Source organism: Scophthalmus maximus, chromosome 2 (assembly GCF_022379125.1).
Source record: "Scophthalmus maximus strain ysfricsl-2021 chromosome 2, ASM2237912v1, whole genome shotgun sequence".
Lineage (NCBI taxonomy): Eukaryota > Metazoa > Chordata > Actinopteri > Pleuronectiformes > Scophthalmidae > Scophthalmus > Scophthalmus maximus.
The window spans coordinates 13,069,703-13,090,467 of NC_061516.1; the positions used below are offsets into that span (position 1 = coordinate 13,069,703).

Sequence of the window (20,765 nt, forward strand, 5' to 3'; positions counted from 1 at the left end):
GAAGTTTTGTAGAAAGGCAAGATATCCAGTGCATAAGGAGAGTGCATAGGTTGTCAATTTAGAAACTAAATTGATGTGAAACATTTAAATACTGGCCATGTCATGTGACCACTGCAAAATATCTACACAGGAAGGAGAAATATGCCTACATACATGAAAAAAAGTATTTTTGGTCTCCGCCAATGCCCTAAAAAGTCAGAAATGGTGAACTAAAGGCCTCTGAAGCCATCTAGTGGGTCAGAATTTACCCTGCATTTGTGATGGTTGAGTTACTCTCAATGTGTCAGGGATCAGGTTTTTCTCCACTGACACTGAGCCAAAACCCAAGAATCCCAAGGCATCTTAGAACTGTATCTTTCTGAGATGCACAAATCAAAATTTCCCACCATTCAAAACAAGTTTCCTCTGACTCTATACAGGAATTTTGATTGTCTGGGATTTTTAGTGAGTTGTCTTCGGAGGTGATAAAGCGTTGCACATAATGCTGTTCCTCAGTCTCTCAGTTTACATGTAGATCATCAGTTTTCCTTAGTATGAAAATGTCGTTTTTGCAATAAACGCTCAGGTTTTTCTGCCCATGACTACATTTCTAATAATCCCATTGTGAGCTGGTGCGGATCAGTTCGGATTTTCTGTTTTCGACACACACACACACACACACATTTATGATGTGTCCTATTAAAAAAAAGTTCTCTCCTCCTGCTGCTTGCAATCACTGCACGATAAGCGGTGCTTTTGCAAATTTATGGGTAAATATCGTGTGAGCAAATACGCGTGTTCACAGTCGCCAGCACAACATGATGCTGCCAAAACACACGTGAAGGATCAAGCTGCAGCGCAGCCTGCACAGTGTGTACACATGCACAACATGCCTGATGGAGGAGACACCACCTCTTCCGGGGCCCGGCCCCTCAGACAACTCCTCCCACACGCGCCCACAAAACATCTCTGGAGTCTGATTGGTCCTCTGCGTTGAGCTCTTCCTAGATCTATGATCAAATAGATCGACGACATTTACTGTACATTTAATGTTTGCCATTCAGCCTCGTATTTTCAAGTGCGATGTAGAGATGCTTGTATAGAATGTCTGATTGATTTGCAAGAAATGTATCTTCTGGTATAATATCATATAATATAAATAACCATCTGTCTTTGGTGTAGCGTCTTGCGCGCCGTTGGGAAGTCTTTTCTACCTCATCTGTTTCTATAGCGGAAGCTGCGTGTCAGAGTTCAACGCCCAGGAGTAACCCGCTCGCGAATCGTCACATCACCCCACTCTCTGCTGTTAAGGCGTCTGGCGGAGCAGCGGCGTGACCTCATCACGATGTGATTTTTTTCTCTCTCTCCTCACCATCATCATCACCACCATCGCCAGTGGAAACGGAGAGATGTCCGACGGACACAGTTGAACTGAACTTTGGACTCGACGCCGTCAGGATTACGTGTCGGTTCATCTCCACCGGTGAGTTGCTGAGTGTTTCTCTCGGCTCGTGTTACCGGGGCGATGTGTTTACCGGTTCGGAGCACGCCGCAGTACGCAGTACACCGGCCGGTCCACTTGCTGTCAGCCGGGGTGGGGGTGGGGGGGTGGGGGGGGGGCTGCATTAGCGCCGTCACCGTGGTTTTTTTTTTCTTTTTTTTTAAATAATAGCATTAGCCGCTGCTGGTAAGCTAGCTAACACCTGCGTTATTAGCGTTATCCGCGGCAAGCTAGCTTCGGACTCGACAGGTAACGTTAGCTGTTTTGTTTTCTCAAACTCAAGCTAGTCAGCTGTCCGCCAGTTCCGTCATGGGACGATATGGGTCGGCGACATAAGATTCGGGGTCTGGCTCGTGCTCGCTGCGGTGCTCGGCTTGTTTTTCTGGTCCCGCAAGCGGCTGTCGACAGGTAAGGTGTGCCTGCTCACCGAGACACGGACAGGTGGAGCACTTACATTTTTTTTTTTTTTTTTTATAGCTGTAGCAAGTTGTTAGTTCACGTCGTGTCGGGCATCCCGACACAAGGGCACGTTAGGTACAATCTTTCCTGCGTATCGCGTTGCTCCGTCATCAATTTGCAGTCGCGGTCGTGTCGAGCATCGGATCGGTTTAACATTTTGATATTGTGTGTTAATGCATGTTTTATAGTGTGAACATGTGTGAATAAGTGCTTGTCAAATGGGGGTTTATTATTGCCGGGGTTGAAGTTATTCACTTGTCTCGGATGCTTTTGGCTGTATGGTTATTAGTAATAGTAATAATAATAATAATAATGCCTTTATTTCCATCCTTCTTCAATTTTCCCCGTGCTTTTTTTCCTTCATGCAAGCCTATTTGACCCATCGTTTTTGTGATACCAAGACACCCCTGATTTATGAAAATGTATGTCTTCTTCTGGTATTACTAATCAAAACATTTTTTGGGGGGGGGATACAAAGACGGAAAAATGTAAAAGAACTCCCACATGAATCATCGCATACAGAACTATGACACATCTATAAATTGTCTGATTTGGTATCTCTAACATCAGTGTAATTATTTCCCCGTCTTCTTTAGGATGTGCACAGAATGTGCTGATGCCCCCACTGAGGGTGCAAGTGTTGCCACATCAGGGGCATTATCAAGATTCTTAAGTTCATGTAACCCACTTTTGCAATATGTCAAACAGCGTCACATGCCAGCGGAGGGGGGGGGGGGTCTTGTGTCACACTGTACCCTACCGTTTGGACTCCTTATCTCCTTTATAAACCGCTGCCACCCACTTTGCTTTGTCCTTGCCAGTGTTTGCAGCCTGTTCGTGTCGTCCAGCCATGGCACAGCACGACAGCGCTGCCAAGAAGAAGCACCCGGCCGTAGCGCAGCTGCACTCCCACTTCATCGTGGGATCGGTGTCAGAGGAGAACTCGGAGGATGAAGTCCAAGGGAAGCTAGACATGCAGCTGGAGGAGAAGGAGACGCGCTCGCTGTCGCCGTCCTCCGGCAGCTCGGACAGCACCTTCGACATGGGCTTCGACGCCATTGACGGCCCCGTAAACAATCTGAGGTTAGAATCCACACCTGGCTCACCTGCATCCCGTCTAGTTTATTTTTTCCATTTACTATTGTCAAAAAATATTTATTTTTGCAATAGTGACCTTACATGTGGATGTTTTTCTGGAATAGTGTCAGTTATTCTTTCCTCACGCACAATTTGTATTGTGTTGTGTTTGTTTAGGCGTTCAGGGGTTTTCACTTTTATCAGTCTCTGTTGCAATTCAAGTATATACGGATTATTGTGACATTTTTGGTCGTTTCTAAACTTTTATATATAATGTAAGAGATTACCTCTGGCAGGCTTCAATTACACTATTTCTCTGAGGTTATAAAGTATGGAAATGTGAGATTCAAATTTCTTCAAATGTGATCATATTCAGACCTGGAGCCCTCCGCTCCTCCGTAACTGGGGAAACCCTGTTCACAGCACGTGTGAAAAATGTGGTTTCACTAGCAGCACAGTGCTAAAGGGTTTCTCTGTGCCCTGAGTCTGCCTGAAGAGTAGACAGAAAGTTTTGGTTTTGGGAAAGGTATAAACTGTTCACACAGAGATTCCTAGTCAAAAGGAGCTATTCATTTCGGACAGGGCAGGAGCCTTTAATGCGTCAGCCAGACCCAGCTCTTTCACTGGACTTCGTAGAACTGTCCTTTTACTGTAAATTACATTTTTCTCAAATGGGTTGTGCAAAACTTGTGTTTCAACATTTGAGATTTATATAAGTTGTGTTGATGTAGACTTTTTCCAGCCATTCAGGTGGGCAGTGGTGTTATAACTAAAGAATCATCACTTCATGTGATAGTCAGGAAAGCTTCATTTTCATCTTCCAAAGAACTGCCTTACCTCTGGGTCTACTAGAGCTCAAGAGTTTCTGTGTCCCCTCTGGTTTAGTGTGGTTAGTTTCACATGGACAGAGACAACGAGAGACTAGGGGGGTTTAACAGAAAGAAGTCAGTTTTAAAACTGGAAATACTGGACGGGGGTGTCTTCCCCCTCCACCCCATAATTGGCCCTCTCACAGGCGAGAAATACCCTCTTGCGGTTTCACAGCTGGATTGAAATCAGAGCCTCGGTCTCGTGCCGGTAACCCCTACAGTGATGCAACAATGCGGTATCAGGCCATAGAATCCAGCCAGCCAAACGAGCCGAGGCGCAGCCACACCTCCAGTCAATTGTCATGGTCCTCCTCCCCCTGTACCACCCACTCCCCCTATGGGTCTCTCTGGGGTGGAGCTTGATGTAAAGAGCTGTTGGAAGCACTCGCCCAAGCCTGCAATCACGTTGGAGGACTTGTGGATAGTTCTTCTTTTTCAGTAGTCATACTATAAGAATCACATATGAATCACAGTTGATGTTCTAACACTTATTCTTGTTCTGTCAGACTGTAACTCGCCAACAAGCTATAAAGTTTTAGATAAGAGTCAGCAGTCAAATCTAAGACCAGTTGGTCAATAATCAATATGAGGTGATATCAGTTTCTAGTCACCTGTGGGTTGTAAACTGCTTTTAAAGCGCAGCTGCTGCTCAAAGCCTCATGTGTGACAGTTTCCCGCTGGCAAAAAAAATAAATGGTTTTAACAGTACACTTGTCATTAGTGTATAGCTACCTTAACACCCTGTCCTTTCCAAACAATGGAGGCGTTATAAAGAGCCATTGTTTATATTCTTTGTGATTCCTAAAATAGACCAAGCATGTCTGGGCTGCACCTGGTGAAGCAAGGCAGAGATCGCCGGCGCATTGATCTGCAGAGGGACTTCACCGTGGCCTCCCCTGCTGAGTTCGTCACGAGATTCGGTGGCAACAAGGTCATCGAGAAGGTAAAGGGTTGTTCATTTTTTTCGTTGTGGTGCCACTGCCTCTAAAGGCATGCTAGAAAGAGCGATTAAACCGCACAGTGATTAAATGTAATGACTCTTACAGTATAAAGTCCATTCACATACTGTTCCAGTTCAGTGACCTTCCATGTCTCACAGGTACAGTGCAAATCATTAGAAATGTAGCTACAGATTGTACCACCACCAAAAGAAGCAATTCTTAGATTCTAATCCTTTTTTACGTTCCATAACTTTTATGCTGTGATATGATTAGATAAGCCAATATTAGTAATGTCGTAGTTTAACTAATGTGAGCAACAGTAATTAACTTAACTTTGGCAAATTAACTCAACTATCTTCACTTCGCCAGGTGCTCATCGCCAACAATGGCATTGCAGCCGTCAAATGCATGCGCTCCATCCGCCGCTGGGCCTATGAGATGTTTCGTAATGAACGGGCAATCCGCTTTGTTGTCATGGTGACCCCAGAGGACCTGAAGGCCAATGCAGGTAATCTTGAGCAGGATTTCTCAAAACATGAAAAATAAAAAAAAGCTTGGCTGAGCTCTAAGCTCTTTGTCAGTGCGTCCAAGCACCGCAACTAATTCAGAAGAGAATACATGGTTGCTTGTTTTTGTTTAATATTGCGTATATGCCTTTGAGAAAAATAGCTACTGTATTAGAGGGTACAGTTGATTGCTTCCTCTCAATCTCGATTATTTTGTCCTCATTCAACCCCCCTCATCAGGGAATGCTGATAATTACTGGGCAGGAAACTCGTTGCACCACCGATCATATATTTAAAAAAAAAAAAAGAGATATAGTTTTCTGTGTTTCTGTCTTTTACAGAGTACATCAAAATGGCTGATCATTACGTTCCCGTGCCCGGAGGGACCAACAACAACAACTACGCCAATGTCGAGCTCATTCTGGACATTGCCAAACGCATACCCGTCCAGGCGGTGTGGGCTGGGTGGGGTCATGCCTCGGAGAACCCCAAACTCCCCGAGCTGCTGCAGAAGAATGGCATCGCTTTCATGGGTTAGAGAACTGTCTTTGTTTGCACTTTAGCTTATAGCCAGTATAAGTATAAGTATAGTCATACTTAACTAAATGTTTATTTTAAATTTTTTTTACATTTATTTTCTTCTCCCTTCCTCAGGACCCCCAAGTCAGGCTATGTGGTCATTAGGAGACAAGATTGCCTCCTCTATCGTCGCTCAGACGGCTGGAATTCCGACTCTGCCGTGGAGTGGAACAGGTAGGTCAAAGATGTTCTTCTGCTGATGCTATTTATGATTTGATTAAGTAAATTCTTTTTCTTTATTATTCCAAAAATAGTAGATGCTCTGCATTCCATAGGATTACAATTTTATAGTCGGCGTATGGGCTTTGCCATAATGCAAATTGTGTGGTGTTTCAAGTGAGATGAAAAGTTCAGAAACAATGATTATGAACATCACCCAATGTCATGGAAAGGTGTATTTGTATGCTGAACATGTCAGCTTGTAAAGATTAGTGGGTAACACCTCTGACTTTCGTACAGGAGGTTGGGGTTAGAAACCCGGTCAAAAATACAGTGTGGGCCCTTAATGCTACCTGCGTACCTCTGATATGAGTAAAAAAAAAAAAGCGTTGGACAAAGGGGTCAGCAAAATAAATGTAATATAATCTTTGTCATCCTCAGGCCTGATGGTAGAATGGACTGAGAGCAACCAAAAGAATAAGACCATCAACGTTCCTCATGACGTGTATGAGTGTGGCTGCATCCTGGATGTAGAGGATGGCCTGAAAGTAAGCATGTGACCCTAGCTGATGAGGTCATAATTCCCAAATAAATGTTGCATATGTGCTTTGGTATACAGCGCATCCCTATCCTGGAAAACCGTGTTTTCCATTACTAGGCTGCTGAGAAGGTCGGCTACCCTCTAATGGTGAAGGCCTCAGAGGGTGGGGGAGGAAAAGGAATCCGAAAAGTCAACTGTGCTGACGATTTCCCAAACCTCTACAGACAGGCGAGTGGAACTCTAGGCTAAGATTCAGTTAACAAGAAGATTTGTTTTTTTGCTTTATTTAACTGCTTGGATTTACTTTTTCTTTGGTTCTCCAGGTCCAGGCGGAAGTTCCGGGGTCGCCCATTTTTGTCATGCAGCTGGCCAAGCATGCCCGCCACTTGGAGGTCCAGATCTTGGCTGATCAGTATGGCAACGCCATTTCCCTTTTTGGCAGAGACTGTTCTGTGCAGCGACGACACCAGAAAATTATAGAGGAGGCCCCTGCTACCATCGCCACTTCTGATGTGTTTGAGGATATGGAAAGGGTATAGCCCCCTTAAGCATAATTATTCTATAGATAATAATGGAGATCTAAGACCAACACATTTCGGCCTTGATATGAACAGAGCGGTTCTCTTCCCTCAGTGTGCAGTGACTCTGGCTAAGATGGTGGGGTACGTCAGTGCGGGGACAGTCGAGTACCTTTACAGCCAGGACGGCAGCTTCTACTTCCTGGAGCTCAACCCTCGTCTGCAGGTGGAACACCCCTGCACTGAGATGGTGGCTGACGTCAACTTGCCTGCCGCCCAGCTGCAGGTCAGTGTAAAAAATACTGTTCACGCATTAGAATCTATGACCGTCCTGGAGCAAGACAAAGTTATCACGCTTCACCGCCTTCGTGGCTCTGCTCTAGACGGGGGGCCCCATGTCGCCAGCCAACCGACTGCAAACGGAGGAGGCGAACGTGCAGAAACCGCGTAGTAGGATCCAGTAGTTGTAGCAGCAGTGGGTCACGTGGTCTGTTCTGCGGTGTTTAGGGTTGTGTGTAAATAGGTCAGTGGCTGACGTGCTGAAGGGCAGTGTTGCTGGGAAAGCTGTGTCGCCAAGCTGATTGGCTGCCACAGTGGGAGTGGCACACAATGACACACACTTTTAACAGGCAACAATGGGATTCTCCATGTGTCAGGAAGATGTTTTTTATTGGTTGTCTAGAAAACTAAAAAACGTGATGTTCACAAACGTCAGACAAGCATGCAGGAGAGAATATATGTGGTTCATTTAAAGCTAATTATTTCATAATCCATCCAGTGTGAGCTGTAATGTATTTTAGCTGTTGTAGTCAAAGGCCTGTGAGCCTTCTCTTCAGTGTTCTGTTTTATATATTCTATATAACATCACTATCTTCTGTCAGATTGCGATGGGCATTCCTCTCCACCGGATCAAAGACATCAGGATGCTTTATGGGGTCCAGCCTTGGGGAGACACGCTCATTGACTTTGAGGGTCTATCGACTGCCCCCTCCCCACGGGGCCATGTCATCGCAGCACGTATCACCAGTGAAAATCCTGATGAGGTATACCTCACTCTTCACATGTACACAAAACAATTACAGCTTAAAGTTTAGACATAGACTATGATTTCTGTTCCTTTGTATGTTGCCATTTTCACACAATATTCTTTTTTACCCTGAAAAAAAGCCACTGTTATTACATCCCAAAAAATGTCATGCTTGGTTTGTTTGGTTCAGCTCATGAAGAAGATGAAATGCAGTGATTCGTGTCTGATTGCAGGGTTTCAAGCCAAGCTCTGGGACGGTGCAAGAGCTGAATTTCCGCAGCAATAAGAACGTTTGGGGCTACTTCAGTGTGGCAGCGGCCGGAGGTCTGCACGAGTTCGCCGACTCCCAGTTTGGACACTGCTTCTCCTGGGGAGAGAACCGCGAAGAAGCCATCTCGTGAGTGCACGCGAATTTTTAAAACATTGCTATGACAGAAAGCTCACTCTAGAAACATTTATCTACCTACTTATGTCTTACGTCTTATGTGTTTTGTCTTCATCATTTTCTAGCAACATGGTGGTGGCTCTGAAGGAGTTGTCCATCAGAGGAGACTTCAGGACCACAGTGGAATACCTCATTAAGCTGCTGGAGACGGAAAGTTTTCAGCACAACAGCATTGACACAGGTTGGCTGGACAGGCTCATCTCAGAGAAGATGCAGGTACTTTATTCAGACATGTTCCAGCCGTGGCCACAAGATGCCCTTTGAGAAAATGTGTTCGACATACTGATCCATATTATAATGTCAGTGTTGACATTCAACTACATTGTGCACTACAAGTGCTGAGAAAATTATTAGACCTTGTAGTTTATACTCATGCCACCATAGTTTGAACTCTCCACCATGCTTGACTCTTTGTTTTTTCCTGTCTAAGAAGTGATGTGTGTGTTGTGTGCAGGCGGAGCGCCCTGATACCATGCTGGGCATTGTGAGCGGGGCTCTTCATGTGGCAGATGTAAATCTAAGGAACAGCGTGTCCAATTTCCTGCATTCTCTGGAAAGGTAATGACTATGGCATGTCAGAGTGATCCATGTCAACCTGTAGCTTGGAAGTGTGCTTGAATATGACATATGCAACACATGTCTACTCTCTGACCAGGGGCCAGGTGCTGCCAGCTCACACGCTACTCAACACCGTGGATGTGGAGCTGATTTACGAAGGTACAAAGTACGTCCTGACGGTGACACGGCAGTCTCCCAACTCCTACGTGGTCATCATGAACCACTCCTCGGCGGAAGTGGACGTCCATCGGCTCAGCGATGGAGGTCTTTTGCTGTCTTACGACGGCAGCAGCTACACGACCTACATGAAGGAGGAGGTGGATAGGTAGGAGAAAGCAAATGATAGACATCATTAAATTTCAATTTAACCTAAAATGAAAATGAGTTAATCGATGAATTATCTTCATTATCCGGAGGTTGTGAGCTAAGCCAAGATATTTCCTAGCACTAAATTACGAATGATATTTTTCCCCTACAGGTATCGCATCACAATTGGCAACAAGACTTGTGTTTTCGAAAAGGAGAACGATCCTTCGCTGCTGCGTTCTCCATCAGCAGGAAAAATCATTCAGTACACCGTCGAGGATGGCGGGCACGTGTTCTCTGGCCAGTGCTATGCTGAGATCGAGGTACAGTATGTTTACCCTCTCGTCTGATGGGAATCCGTTTAAACTACCTTTGTTTTTGTTGAAGGGATGGAATAGATGTAAAACTCGTAATGCCTTCAAAATTCCAGGTGATGAAGATGGTGATGACCCTCACGGCCGCAGAGTCTGGTTGTATCCACTACGTGAAGAGGGCTGGGGCCGCACTGGAGCCCGGCTGTGTCATCGCCAAGCTGCAGCTGGACGACCCAAGCAGAGTACAACAGGTATGGCATAAAGACACCAAATGTAGTACAGTCCTCCATGGACTACACCTGAGATGCGACTACAGGAACTTCAGGCTGATTTTAACCCTGATTCGACCCCTTGAGAATCAGAGGAGGAATCTGGTCTGGAACATCGGTTGGGACCGTTGTTTCGGCCCAAGTTGTCTAATCGTGTGAGTGGTTTATAGAGCCATTCTTAAACCTTCCAAACTCCCTACAGAATCGATTATGTCCGTACTTTCCGAGCTGAACCAATGAGAGAGACGAATCGCCAACCATTTTTTTTCATTCAGACTTTTTAAAAAATGATTACGCAAGTCTCCATCATGTTTGTTTTGTTTGCAAAATTCTTCCTCATGAGATCATGTCAGAGAGGTGTTGAGGCGGTGCGTTGCTCCCTCTGCTATTATTTTCAAATCTTGTAGTGCGTGTTGGAGATTCGAGAGAACAATATCTGCGAAGATTCTCATCTTGTGCTTGATACAACCCAATTTCAAAATCAGTCGGGATTTTATGACTCCTGTTGTCCTGTTTTTGGTTCAAAATACTACTTTGCATTTCATCTTCGGACATAAAGTGTAGCTTTCAGATCCTTCTATTAGGAAATGTAATGGACAGAGGTATGCACTTTCATTCACAAGAACTGCACTTGCTCTGTGAGCCGTGTGTATATTGGTGGTTCGGGTGTTGATGAAAACATCAGCGAGGCAGGAAATTCACGCTGCAAACAAAGATGAAGGCTCAATAACCTGAAAGGGAAAGGCCGACTCAAAGTGTGGAAGGAGACCACATCTGCTGGTTACTGCCCATTGAGGAATTGAGTGTGACGTGCGTATTGTGGATCACTTTCAGACATTATTTAGGGTGAGTAAGTCTGTCACGATTATTACGTCATCGACTCATGGCACGATACATGAATACGAACTAAAAAAAATATTATTGACCTCAGTGAAGTGCAAGCTTGTCTGTTTCAGAGTTTAACCACAACTTCCTATTATATCACACCATTTGCCACATCACATTACCTGCAGCATATGCGTACCAGTGTTGGAAGATGTGTATTTTTAGTATTTGTATTTGTCTTGTAGGCAGATCTGCACACGGGGGCCCTGCCTGCCATCCAGGCAGTAGCTCTGAGAGGGGAGAAGCTACACAGAGTCTTCCACAGCACGCTCGACCACCTCGTTCACATCATGAATGGCTACTGTCTCCCTGAGCCTTTCTTCAGCGTCAGGGTGAGAATTCGGACACACACCAGCATCAGCACTCCCAACTTGAAGCAGTTTTCTTAAATCACACCGTGTGCCTCTTGTGTCTGTCCCAGTTGAAGGAATGGGTGGAAAGGCTGATGAAAACCATGCGCGACCCCTCTCTGCCGCTGTTGGAGCTCCAAGACATCATGACCAGCGTGTCGGGTCGCATCCCCCCTGCCGTGGAGAAGGCCATTAAGAAGGAGATGGCTCAGTATGCCAGCAACATCACCTCAGTGCTCTGCCAGTTCCCCAGCCAGCAGGTGCGTCATAACACACGGACGCACTGTTTCTAACAACGCATAATGCTGCTGTAACTCACTATAATAATTGGAGTGCTCATAGTTTCCATAGTAACCCCAGTTCACAGAGAACAGAGTGAATTGTTATGCATACATATACAGCACATGTTGATTCTGATCCACAAAACAACAATTAGTGGGCAGTTAAAAAAGTGGTGGTATTGTTTGCCAGTGGTTACTTTCTCTCTTTAAGTTTTGTTAATCCAGTTGTTTGATTTCTCAACTGTATCGTCCAGTTGCAAATGGATTTTCCTGTCGGCTAGAACAATGTTGCATCAGCCTCCTTCACCCTTTCACCGTTTCTTATGCAAACAAATGATTTCAAAACAAAACGACAAAATCTAACTGACCCTAGTAAAAGGGTAAGAAGGATGCAAGTACTCCCTGTGTGAGCGTGTGAGAGACGAATTGTGTATAGCTATAATGAGAAAATATATCTTTCCTTTGAGAATGTACACTGAATTTGAGAATTTGATTTGCTTTTACTTGTGAAACTCTGATATTTAAGCATATTTTATGAAACGGCTCAATACACCAATGTGATTAGAAGTGAAAAGGTTCCATCACACTCAAATTATATTAATCTCGTTTTTAACTCAATCTAGACATCCAGTCACGATCTCACATTCTCTGTCGATTCCTTCACACATCTTAGATATAGCAAGAACAAGCGAGCTGAGGGGCCATCTGTGCTTCTGGGGTTACGTTACTTATGAGTCTGCACTGTCGATGGGATTAAATGCTCGTGTGGTTTGTCTCCTTTGTTTCCAGATTGCAAACATCCTGGACAGCCACGCCGCAACTCTGAACAAGAAGTCGGAGAGAGAAGTCTTCTTCATGAACACGCAAAGCATCGTTCAGCTGGTGCAGAAGTGAGTGTCGTACTCAAACGTGTCAACGTGATGAAATGCTTCACACATTAATCAGTTTTAACGTGCATGCTCTGACCCTCATTGACAGACAGCACAGACACTGTAACACAGAGATTTAGTTGCCGGATATGTTAGACCAGACTGTTTATTTTCCCTTTCCAACAGGTATCGCAGTGGTATTCGAGGTCACATGAAGGCAGTGGTGATGGACCTGCTCAGACAGTACCTGAAAGTAGAGATCCAGTTTCAGAATGGTGAGGAACTGGAACCACCCGCTGTCTTACCGGGTTCCAAGGTGTAACAGCTGGGGTTTCAGCTTTGCTGTGCATTTAAATTTGAAAGAAGAAGAAATGCATTTCCTCATTATTTCCCTTTGGTGGCGCTCCTTCACAATGAACTCCTAGGCATCCTAGACTCTGCACCTCACCAGGACAGTACTTACCAAAGCTTGCGTGTGTGTTGCATGTTTACAGGGCACTATGACAAATGTGTGTTTGCACTGCGCGAGGAAAACAAAGGCGACATGGCCAATGTGCTCAACTATATCTTCTCCCATGCCCAAGTCACCAAGAAGAACCTGCTGGTCACGATGCTCATCGTAAGTGTCCAATCGTGCAGAGTGATTCAAGACTTTACTTTTATAATATTTTGACGAGGGACATGTTAATTGGCCTTGCTGGTCCGTCTATGTGTATATGTAAATTCATTAGCATTGTGTATAAAGGGTTGGGGGAATAATCATTAGTAAGTACTTATTATTCATTATTCAGATTAGAAAGTAATGCAACTACTAAATCAAAATACTATGTACAACTCCTTTATTGATGGGAAAAGTGGTGATGTGTATGTATATTATTAGGATTACTCTCCTTTTCTAAAGTCAAGTGTTTGGGATATCAGACTTGCAAAGTTGTGATCTCCTGCGTGCAGGACCAGCTGTGTGGCCGTGATCCCACACTGACAGATGAACTGATGGCCATCTTGACTGAACTCACCCAGCTCAGCAAGACGACCAATGCCAAGGTGGCACTTCGCGCTCGGCAGGTCAGATGTTCACTCATACTTTTGGTTGACAAATTTACTTGAAATGTCATTGAAAAGGCTCAATATTCAACATTTAGATACAACAAAAAGATTGTGAAAATGTCTTTGCTTTTAAGTGTTTAAATAATACATTTTATCAATGTTAACTTAGTATGCTTAGGTGCATCACATATGGAAGTTATTGAACATGGGACCAAAGTTTTTCTCCATGATCCGTAGTGAGAATTTCACCACCAGATGTCACTGTTTACTCTCCACTATGGTAGTGATCAGATAGTGATATTTCCTTTTATTATTTTTGTCAGGGAAAAACAAAACATTGAAATTTAAAGATCTGTTAAGTACTGTACTATACATCTTAAGGTGAAAATTAAACTGTACAGAGAGAGACTCAAAATGTCAAAATGTTTTGGCATATGTAATGAATTAGTGTACCCAACGGACCTTTCCACGTTCTCCCGCTTTACCTAGGTATTGATAGCTTCCCACCTTCCCTCTTATGAGCTACGACACAACCAGGTGGAGTCCATCTTCCTCTCTGCCATCGATATGTACGGACATCAATTCTGCATTGAGAACTTGCAGGTGGGTAATAAAGGACACGACTCGCATTTGCGGCTTCTGTTCTGAAAATGGTGTGAAAAGTGTTCAAGATGCCATTTTTCTCTCTCTAGAAACTGATCCTTTCTGAGACGTCCATCTTTGATGTTCTGCCCAACTTCTTCTACCACAGTAATCAGGTGGTCAGGATGGCTGCCCTGGAGGTGAGGCCGAGTCTACAAGTCCATTACCCTTTATTTAATGTTTTAAGTAAAAAAAAAAAAAAATGCCGTCAGTTATCATAGCTGATGGATATTCTCTGTGGCTTCTCCTCCAATAACTGCAGGTTTACGTGCGCAGAGCGTACATTGCCTACGAGCTCAACAGCGTCCAGCATCGACAGCTGAAGGACCACACGTGTATAGTAGAGTTCCAGTTCATGCTGCCCACCTCGCACCCTAACAGGTATCCCACACAAAATTGCCTGCAGTGCCCATGTGCTGTGCATCCCTTCTCCTGTCCTCCCCTTCCCCAAATGGCACTGTGGATAGGAATCAATATTTACAATACGGATGGAAGTGGAATTATCCTTTGGCGGCAGTGATGCTGGCAATTTGGCAGGACGAAATATTTGACTGCAAATTCACAGGATTGTTTGTAGTCTTCGCCTCTCAACGATATAATGTGTGATTGTCGAGGACATTCATTTGGCTCGTTCGAAGTAGTGTCGAGTGCTGCGCCTGAAGTTGGTGGTGGTGCTAGTAACACCCTTAAGATATTTTATACCATAACAAAATAAACAAAAACCTTTAATTAATTTTCTCCCACACTGGCGTCAGACACATATACAAACCAATCAGTATTAAGTATAAGTAGACGCTGCGACGAAGGTGATGACGACAGGATGTGCATATGTCTCACGAAATCCTTTAGGGCGCTTCCTAAATTGCATTGTAAAAAAAACAACAACTAACCAGATCAAATGACGTAAAAACCTTGGTTCGGACCTTGGTCTGGACTTTCAGGTACGAAAACGCCCCTAGATACTTATCTTAGTTACAGCACATCTTCTGTTGTCATCATTTGGTGGCTCCCTTTATTATCGTATTTTCCATTTTTCTGCATAAACTGCATTATTCCAATTGATCATGTGTGTGGTTATGTACACCAACATCTAGAAACACCATAGTCCACAATCTCAACCTCCTCCACGGTGCCACGTTCCTCTGCCACCCTCCCAGCTCTGTCGTTGTTTATAGTTGTTCTTATATGCAAATGCTCCTCATTCGCAAAAGAAGGTATTTTGTAAGATCGAAAATACTTTTTTTGATAATGTCGAAAGTGTGTGGGGCCTTGAGCAACAAAAGCTTCCGGCCTCGATAATCCCATGTCAGTTGCTCTTCTCTGTAAGTCCTGGAAAAAAATATCTCATGCCATGTTAAACTTGTGAATCAGAGAGAAACCAGAGACAAATATGCTAAACATTTGAGGACCAAAAAAACACAACAACAAGCTTGTAACAGATCTGTTGCACTCATATTCGGCATCCCATCTGTGTGATTGTGATTGTGCGAGTGTTTGTATGTTTCTGTGTACGTGCTTGTCGTCGCTTTGTAGTGCCTGTACTTTTTTCCTTTGCGCTGTTGGATCCAGCATGTTTTTATTGAGTCCTCCGAATGCCACCGTTCGTTAATTTTATCGCATCCTTGTCCATCAATGTGTCTGAATTAACCTGCATGTTGGAAAATGGTCCTTGTTCAGAGTGCAACCTCGGGACAAGGATCAACACTCAGGATCTGATGATGCATGTTGTGAAGGCAGCAGTCAGGAAAAGTGAAATGTGTGGTGTTCAAGCTCATTATTTTTCTTTCACTGCATCCAGTTGGATACGGATAATTGCAGGGAATATCAGAATATAAATCAAAGGAGACAGACACACACACACACACACACACACACACACACACACCTTGACTGTCCTCCTCTTCTAATGCCTGCCACTAACCACTTAGTAATCAATGTTGTTTGATTGCAGAGGGAACATCCCCACTCTAAACAGGTATTGTAAACATTCTTTTTATTGCATTGCCTACTAGTGACTGTAGACTAGTTAGCTGCATAGTCAAAGCCATAATTTAGCAGTGGGGGGAAAAAAAGTCAACAGGCTGTTTGGTAATGTCAATTTCCCTAAATGAAGCCGATTTAGCAACTGTACTGTTCGGTTGATAAGTATACTGTTTCTTACTGACAACAGCATGCCCTCTGCGTCAAACCTATGAGTTTGTATCTGTGTGTTTTTGTCTTTGTGTTACAATTCTAACTATTGTCTGTGTGTGTGTATGTGTATGTGCTTTAGTATTATGAAAGGTGGAAAAACTTTTGACGTAATTTTGTGTAAAAAAATGACAAGTAGCACATCAGTGCAAATCTCCCGAACTGAAACCTGTGACCTGTTCTGCCAGGAGAATGTCCGCTCCAATCCTGGACATTGTAAAAGCCACCAGCACTAAATTACTGGAAGCTAAACCCTGGGACCTTAAAGCACCAGATAGTAAATCTAAGGATGAAGATGCCATGGACAGGTTTGACACAAAACCTTCCTAGAGTGCTTTCACTGGGTTTATTTTCTGGGAAGGCTTCCAACGACCAAACGACTAACACTGAACCGTATTAAAACCTCTGAATCAAAAATAATAATTTGAAGGAATTTAATGGTGGATGTATGATTCCTTGTTTTTGTGAAAGTACTATTTTCTTCGTTTCAATTTGACTAACATGTGGTTTATCTAAAAAGAGAAATCCCTGACATACTCTACTGTTGCTTTCAACAACTTGTTCACTTGGAATTTTGGTACCACTTGCTATATCTTATTTGGACCTGATTCAGATTTGATACTAAGGACTTTTATGCACCTCAAACTTCCAAAATAGCTTGTGGATCAAAGCTATTGTGCGGTTCTCAAAGGTGGATGGGCAACATCTTTACAAAAGCAATCTTTTGGTTTTGGCAGAATTTCCAAAATAACCTCTCTATGTTGACACCCTAGGATGTCGTTCTCATCCAACCTGAACCACTACGGCATGGTGCACGTGGCCAGCGTGAGCGATGTTCTGCTCGACGCGTCTTTCACACCGCCTTGTCAGCGCATGGGAGCCATGGTCGCTTTCCGCTCCTTCCAGGAGTTCACCAGGTCAGTCCTTGTACAAAACAGATTGTAACCTAGGTGTACTTTGGCTTGTTGGTGAAGATAATATGAAGTGTGTTATTTATTGCATGTGCGATTTCTTTTTCTTACGTCTTTTTTTCCTTCTTTATAGGAACATAGCAGACGTGTTGAGCTGCTTCTCTGATTCTCCTCCCCCAAGTCCAACTTTCCCAGAGGGGGGTAATCCTGTCCTGTATGGCGAAGAGGACAACAAGGTGATGAGAACTGACTTCTGATTGGCCCCGACCATTAAAGGGCCCATATTGTCAAAATTTAGATTTCCTGGCTTTTTTCATAATAAATAAGGTCTAGGGCTCTGTAAGTATCGTAAAAGTGTCAAAAGTGTTTTTTTACATTGCCCCAGGACCTCTGTATAATTGTAATGTCATAGCAACGCAGTCACTACCTTCAACCTTGCCCCAAGCGCTCACCCGTCATTCCGTTGCTGAGCTATCAACAACACGAGAAAAATCAGGAAGCTACATCATTGCACTGGATTCCTAAGGATATTAATACAAGAGACCAGAACTAACTCTGAATTATTTTACCTTTGCAAAATTCAGCGGTAACCGGTGTCGGCCGCTGCCAGCGACGTGGACCTGCTGCTGGGGCAGAGACACTGGCTGTTCTGGACGGTGAAGGAGTGGGCGGACAGCGGCCGATCTGCCCGCTCCCTCACCGGCTGCCGGCGTCTCTGCCCCAGCAACAGCTCAGCAGATCGCTCTGGCGTCTTCCGCCTCACGCGCCGCCCCCGAAACCGGTTACTGATGAATTTTGTCGTAGTCAGGGAGCAGGGAGATAGTCTCTCCAGGGCAGAAGCTTTGCCAGAGCCGGCTCTGAGAATGGTGAACAGACATTAATTAGGCAGACCAAAGTTGACCTGTTTCTTTGCAGAGCTTCTTAAAAAGAGCTATAAACCATATTGAGATGTTTTTTGGTAATAAAAAAAATCAAATATATCTTCTTAAGGATATCAAAACTTCAAATGAAACACCAGAAAGGTGACAATTTGGGACCTTTACCATGTGCCTTGTGTGATCCGATCCCATGTGGATACATGTGCAGGTGTGAAGAGATAGCGTTGATGTCTGATCGCACATGGCCACATTCTTTTAACAGTTTGTATTCAAATGTGTCCCTGGGTCACTTTAATGGAACGCCTACTCAACTGACGTCCTCTGCATAATAGGAGGCATTGACTCGTACGTGTTCTCAAATCGCAGATGGTGGCTTTGTCCACGAAGTCTGAACATTTTAAAAAGCCCATATAGAGATACTAGTGCATCAAGCATCTTACCTGATTTGATTTGCCAGGAACACACCACTGAAAAGACCCAGTCTGTATTGTTTTGATTTCTTCGTAGCCTTTTTAAAAACTTTCTGGCAGGAAGCGCATTGCTAACTTTGCTGGTTAAAAAAAAATCATTGCCTTCCTTCTTTGCAAACAGAAATGATGTACGTTTTGATTTGATGCATTTTAATGCCAGGTATGAACATGGCCGTAGCCACAGGTGGTTGATTGTGCATCTTTAAGAATGCAATTTCTCTTTGCTCTTTCACCCAGAGTATCCAGGATGAACCAATCCATATCCTGAATGTGGCTATAAAGACAGACAGCGACATCGATGATGATGGCCTGGCAGCCGTGTTTCGGGAGTTCACTCACTCAAAGGTTAGGAGCTGCCCCACAACAAGGCTTTTTTGTTTCTTTCTCTCAATTTCAGCAGAGAGATTAAAATGTTTCAGATGCTTCAGAAAGATTGTCTGATCTTGACATTTGCCTTTTTTTTTATTTTTCATCACTCCCAGAAATCCCTGCTCTTTGAACATGGCATCCGACGGCTGACTTTCCTTGTGGCCCAGAAGGTGGGGGTCCTGCTTGATGTAAACTAAATCAACTCCCTCGCTTCACAATTTGCTTCCATGCATGTCACCTATTCAATAATTATGAATGGCACGTATCAAAATGATACAGATGATCTATCCTGCATCTTTCTGTTTGCAATTACTAATACTGGAGATGATATGGAATGACATAAATGTGTCAACTGTAATGATTTTCATTTGTAATTTAGCTTGTTTCCCTGTTTGTCTCTATATCTCTCTCTGCATGCCTTGCTTTTGCTGCATTTATGATGGCAGGATTTCAGGAAACAAGTCAACTGTGAGGTGGACCAAAGGTTTCATGTAAGTAGAGGAAGACGGAGGAAATAAAGAAATGTGGGCTTTTCGGTTTGTATTTTTTTCGGGACAATTAAAAATGCATTTTCCCTTGAAATAATATGTCAAACAGGCCCTACAAAGGAAGCAGTCATTTAATACACAACCAGTCAGCTCCTCGATCTCAAGAGGAAGCTTATTTAACTCTGTTGTGCAAGCATCAATAAAGGAAATGTAACCCGACATTGTTCAGAATCAATAAGTTTGGTTCTCAGCAGCGTTTTTAGTTTTTTTACAGTTTAAACATGTCATTGAAATCCACAGAAACATGTACTGAATATTAGAATAGATAGCCAAGTGGGTTATCCCCTGCTGATTGTGCTCTAGCACACAACAACGCATTTACTGTATCTTTCCAGGTTTGAGCCATTATTAACAGAACCGGCACTAAAATTTGGATGAAAGCGATTACGACGGGGATTTGGGACAGGATTCGATTTTGAGAATTCCTCCGTTCTTTCGCCTCTTTTGTCATTTAGACGAGAGGCATTCATTTTTCTTTCGATGGCACCGGAGTCTATGATGACACCAAATCATTGTAACCGGTGTCATTATGTGGCATAATAATTTTTCTCAATTCACCACATTGTGGAGAGGGAATATGATGTGTAATCATAGTGTCAAATCATGGCTGTGGAGGTTTCCAGTGTGTGCACTATCGCAGCTCTTGTCGTTATCACGTAGGCCTTGATTTGCTGAGAGCATCTCCAATCGCTCCGGCGTTGTTTTGGCAAGTGTGACACATCATCTGGTAGCGTCAGACTACTGGGCATTATTCGGAGGATCAGATGTCCGTGAAAAGAAAGGAAATGTTTTATTCATAAGATTATCGAGTGGTGCTTTTATGTGTGTAGCCTTTAACCATTAGTATGTGAGCCTGCTGAGTGAATACACAGTAATTCCAGCAGTAAAAGTTAACTGGGTCCACTGCATGTAGAACAAGGTCCTGACCGTCACCGCTTAATACGCCACACCTATGTTTAAGCAAAGCTCAGAACATCTTGTTTCCACCCACTCTGCTAACTGATTTCTTTAAATTGAAGTGCAATGTTTACAACCAATGTTTTTGTTTTGATATATATATATATATATTTATTTTTTTTGTTTTGTTTTTTGTTTCCACAGAGAGAATTCCCCAAGTTTTTCACATTCCGTGCCAGAGACAAGGTGGGTGTCTACATGTCACAAACAATTATTTTGAATCGACACTTTAACTCAAAAGATTTTTGGTGTTGTGTTGTGCAGACAGGAACACTTTCTGTTGAAAAGAAGAAGTGATTTTATACATACCTTTGTGTACA

At 43.6% G+C, this 20,765-nt stretch overlaps 1 protein-coding gene across 6 annotated transcripts in view; it reads left to right on the top strand.

Annotated features, from left to right (window-relative positions):
- The first annotated feature begins 1,254 nt into the window (after positions 1 to 1,254).
- The window catches only part of acaca (acetyl-CoA carboxylase alpha), a 33,412-nt gene continuing 13,901 nt past the window's right edge, over positions 1,255 to 20,765 (top strand). Inside the window, exons 1-34 of one of the 6 annotated variants that reach the window (XM_035625110.2) lie at positions 1,255 to 1,462; positions 2,761 to 3,022; positions 4,696 to 4,828; positions 5,196 to 5,334; positions 5,674 to 5,865; positions 5,987 to 6,085; positions 6,512 to 6,618; positions 6,729 to 6,839; positions 6,935 to 7,144; positions 7,245 to 7,415; positions 8,011 to 8,172; positions 8,390 to 8,553; positions 8,667 to 8,817; positions 9,056 to 9,159; positions 9,257 to 9,484; positions 9,638 to 9,788; positions 9,896 to 10,030; positions 11,119 to 11,265; positions 11,355 to 11,543; positions 12,354 to 12,454; positions 12,620 to 12,708; positions 12,928 to 13,052; positions 13,385 to 13,498; positions 13,970 to 14,083; positions 14,173 to 14,262; positions 14,385 to 14,503; positions 16,074 to 16,097; positions 16,501 to 16,620; positions 17,086 to 17,229; positions 17,357 to 17,459; positions 18,809 to 18,916; positions 19,054 to 19,110; positions 19,387 to 19,431; positions 20,590 to 20,631. In XM_035625110.2, coding sequence (XP_035481003.1) covers positions 2,790 to 3,022; positions 4,696 to 4,828; positions 5,196 to 5,334; positions 5,674 to 5,865; positions 5,987 to 6,085; positions 6,512 to 6,618; positions 6,729 to 6,839; positions 6,935 to 7,144; positions 7,245 to 7,415; positions 8,011 to 8,172; positions 8,390 to 8,553; positions 8,667 to 8,817; positions 9,056 to 9,159; positions 9,257 to 9,484; positions 9,638 to 9,788; positions 9,896 to 10,030; positions 11,119 to 11,265; positions 11,355 to 11,543; positions 12,354 to 12,454; positions 12,620 to 12,708; positions 12,928 to 13,052; positions 13,385 to 13,498; positions 13,970 to 14,083; positions 14,173 to 14,262; positions 14,385 to 14,503; positions 16,074 to 16,097; positions 16,501 to 16,620; positions 17,086 to 17,229; positions 17,357 to 17,459; positions 18,809 to 18,916; positions 19,054 to 19,110; positions 19,387 to 19,431; positions 20,590 to 20,631 — 4,221 coding nt within the window. In that variant the 5' untranslated portion in view covers positions 1,255 to 1,462; positions 2,761 to 2,789. The remainder of the gene's footprint in view (positions 1,463 to 2,760; positions 3,023 to 4,695; positions 4,829 to 5,195; positions 5,335 to 5,673; positions 5,866 to 5,986; positions 6,086 to 6,511; positions 6,619 to 6,728; positions 6,840 to 6,934; positions 7,145 to 7,244; positions 7,416 to 8,010; positions 8,173 to 8,389; positions 8,554 to 8,666; positions 8,818 to 9,055; positions 9,160 to 9,256; positions 9,485 to 9,637; positions 9,789 to 9,895; positions 10,031 to 11,118; positions 11,266 to 11,354; positions 11,544 to 12,353; positions 12,455 to 12,619; positions 12,709 to 12,927; positions 13,053 to 13,384; positions 13,499 to 13,969; positions 14,084 to 14,172; positions 14,263 to 14,384; positions 14,504 to 16,073; positions 16,098 to 16,500; positions 16,621 to 17,085; positions 17,230 to 17,356; positions 17,460 to 18,808; positions 18,917 to 19,053; positions 19,111 to 19,386; positions 19,432 to 20,589; positions 20,632 to 20,765) is intronic. The other 5 variants (XM_047328558.1, XM_047328559.1, XM_047328573.1 and 2 more) reach the window with 5 other exon arrangements.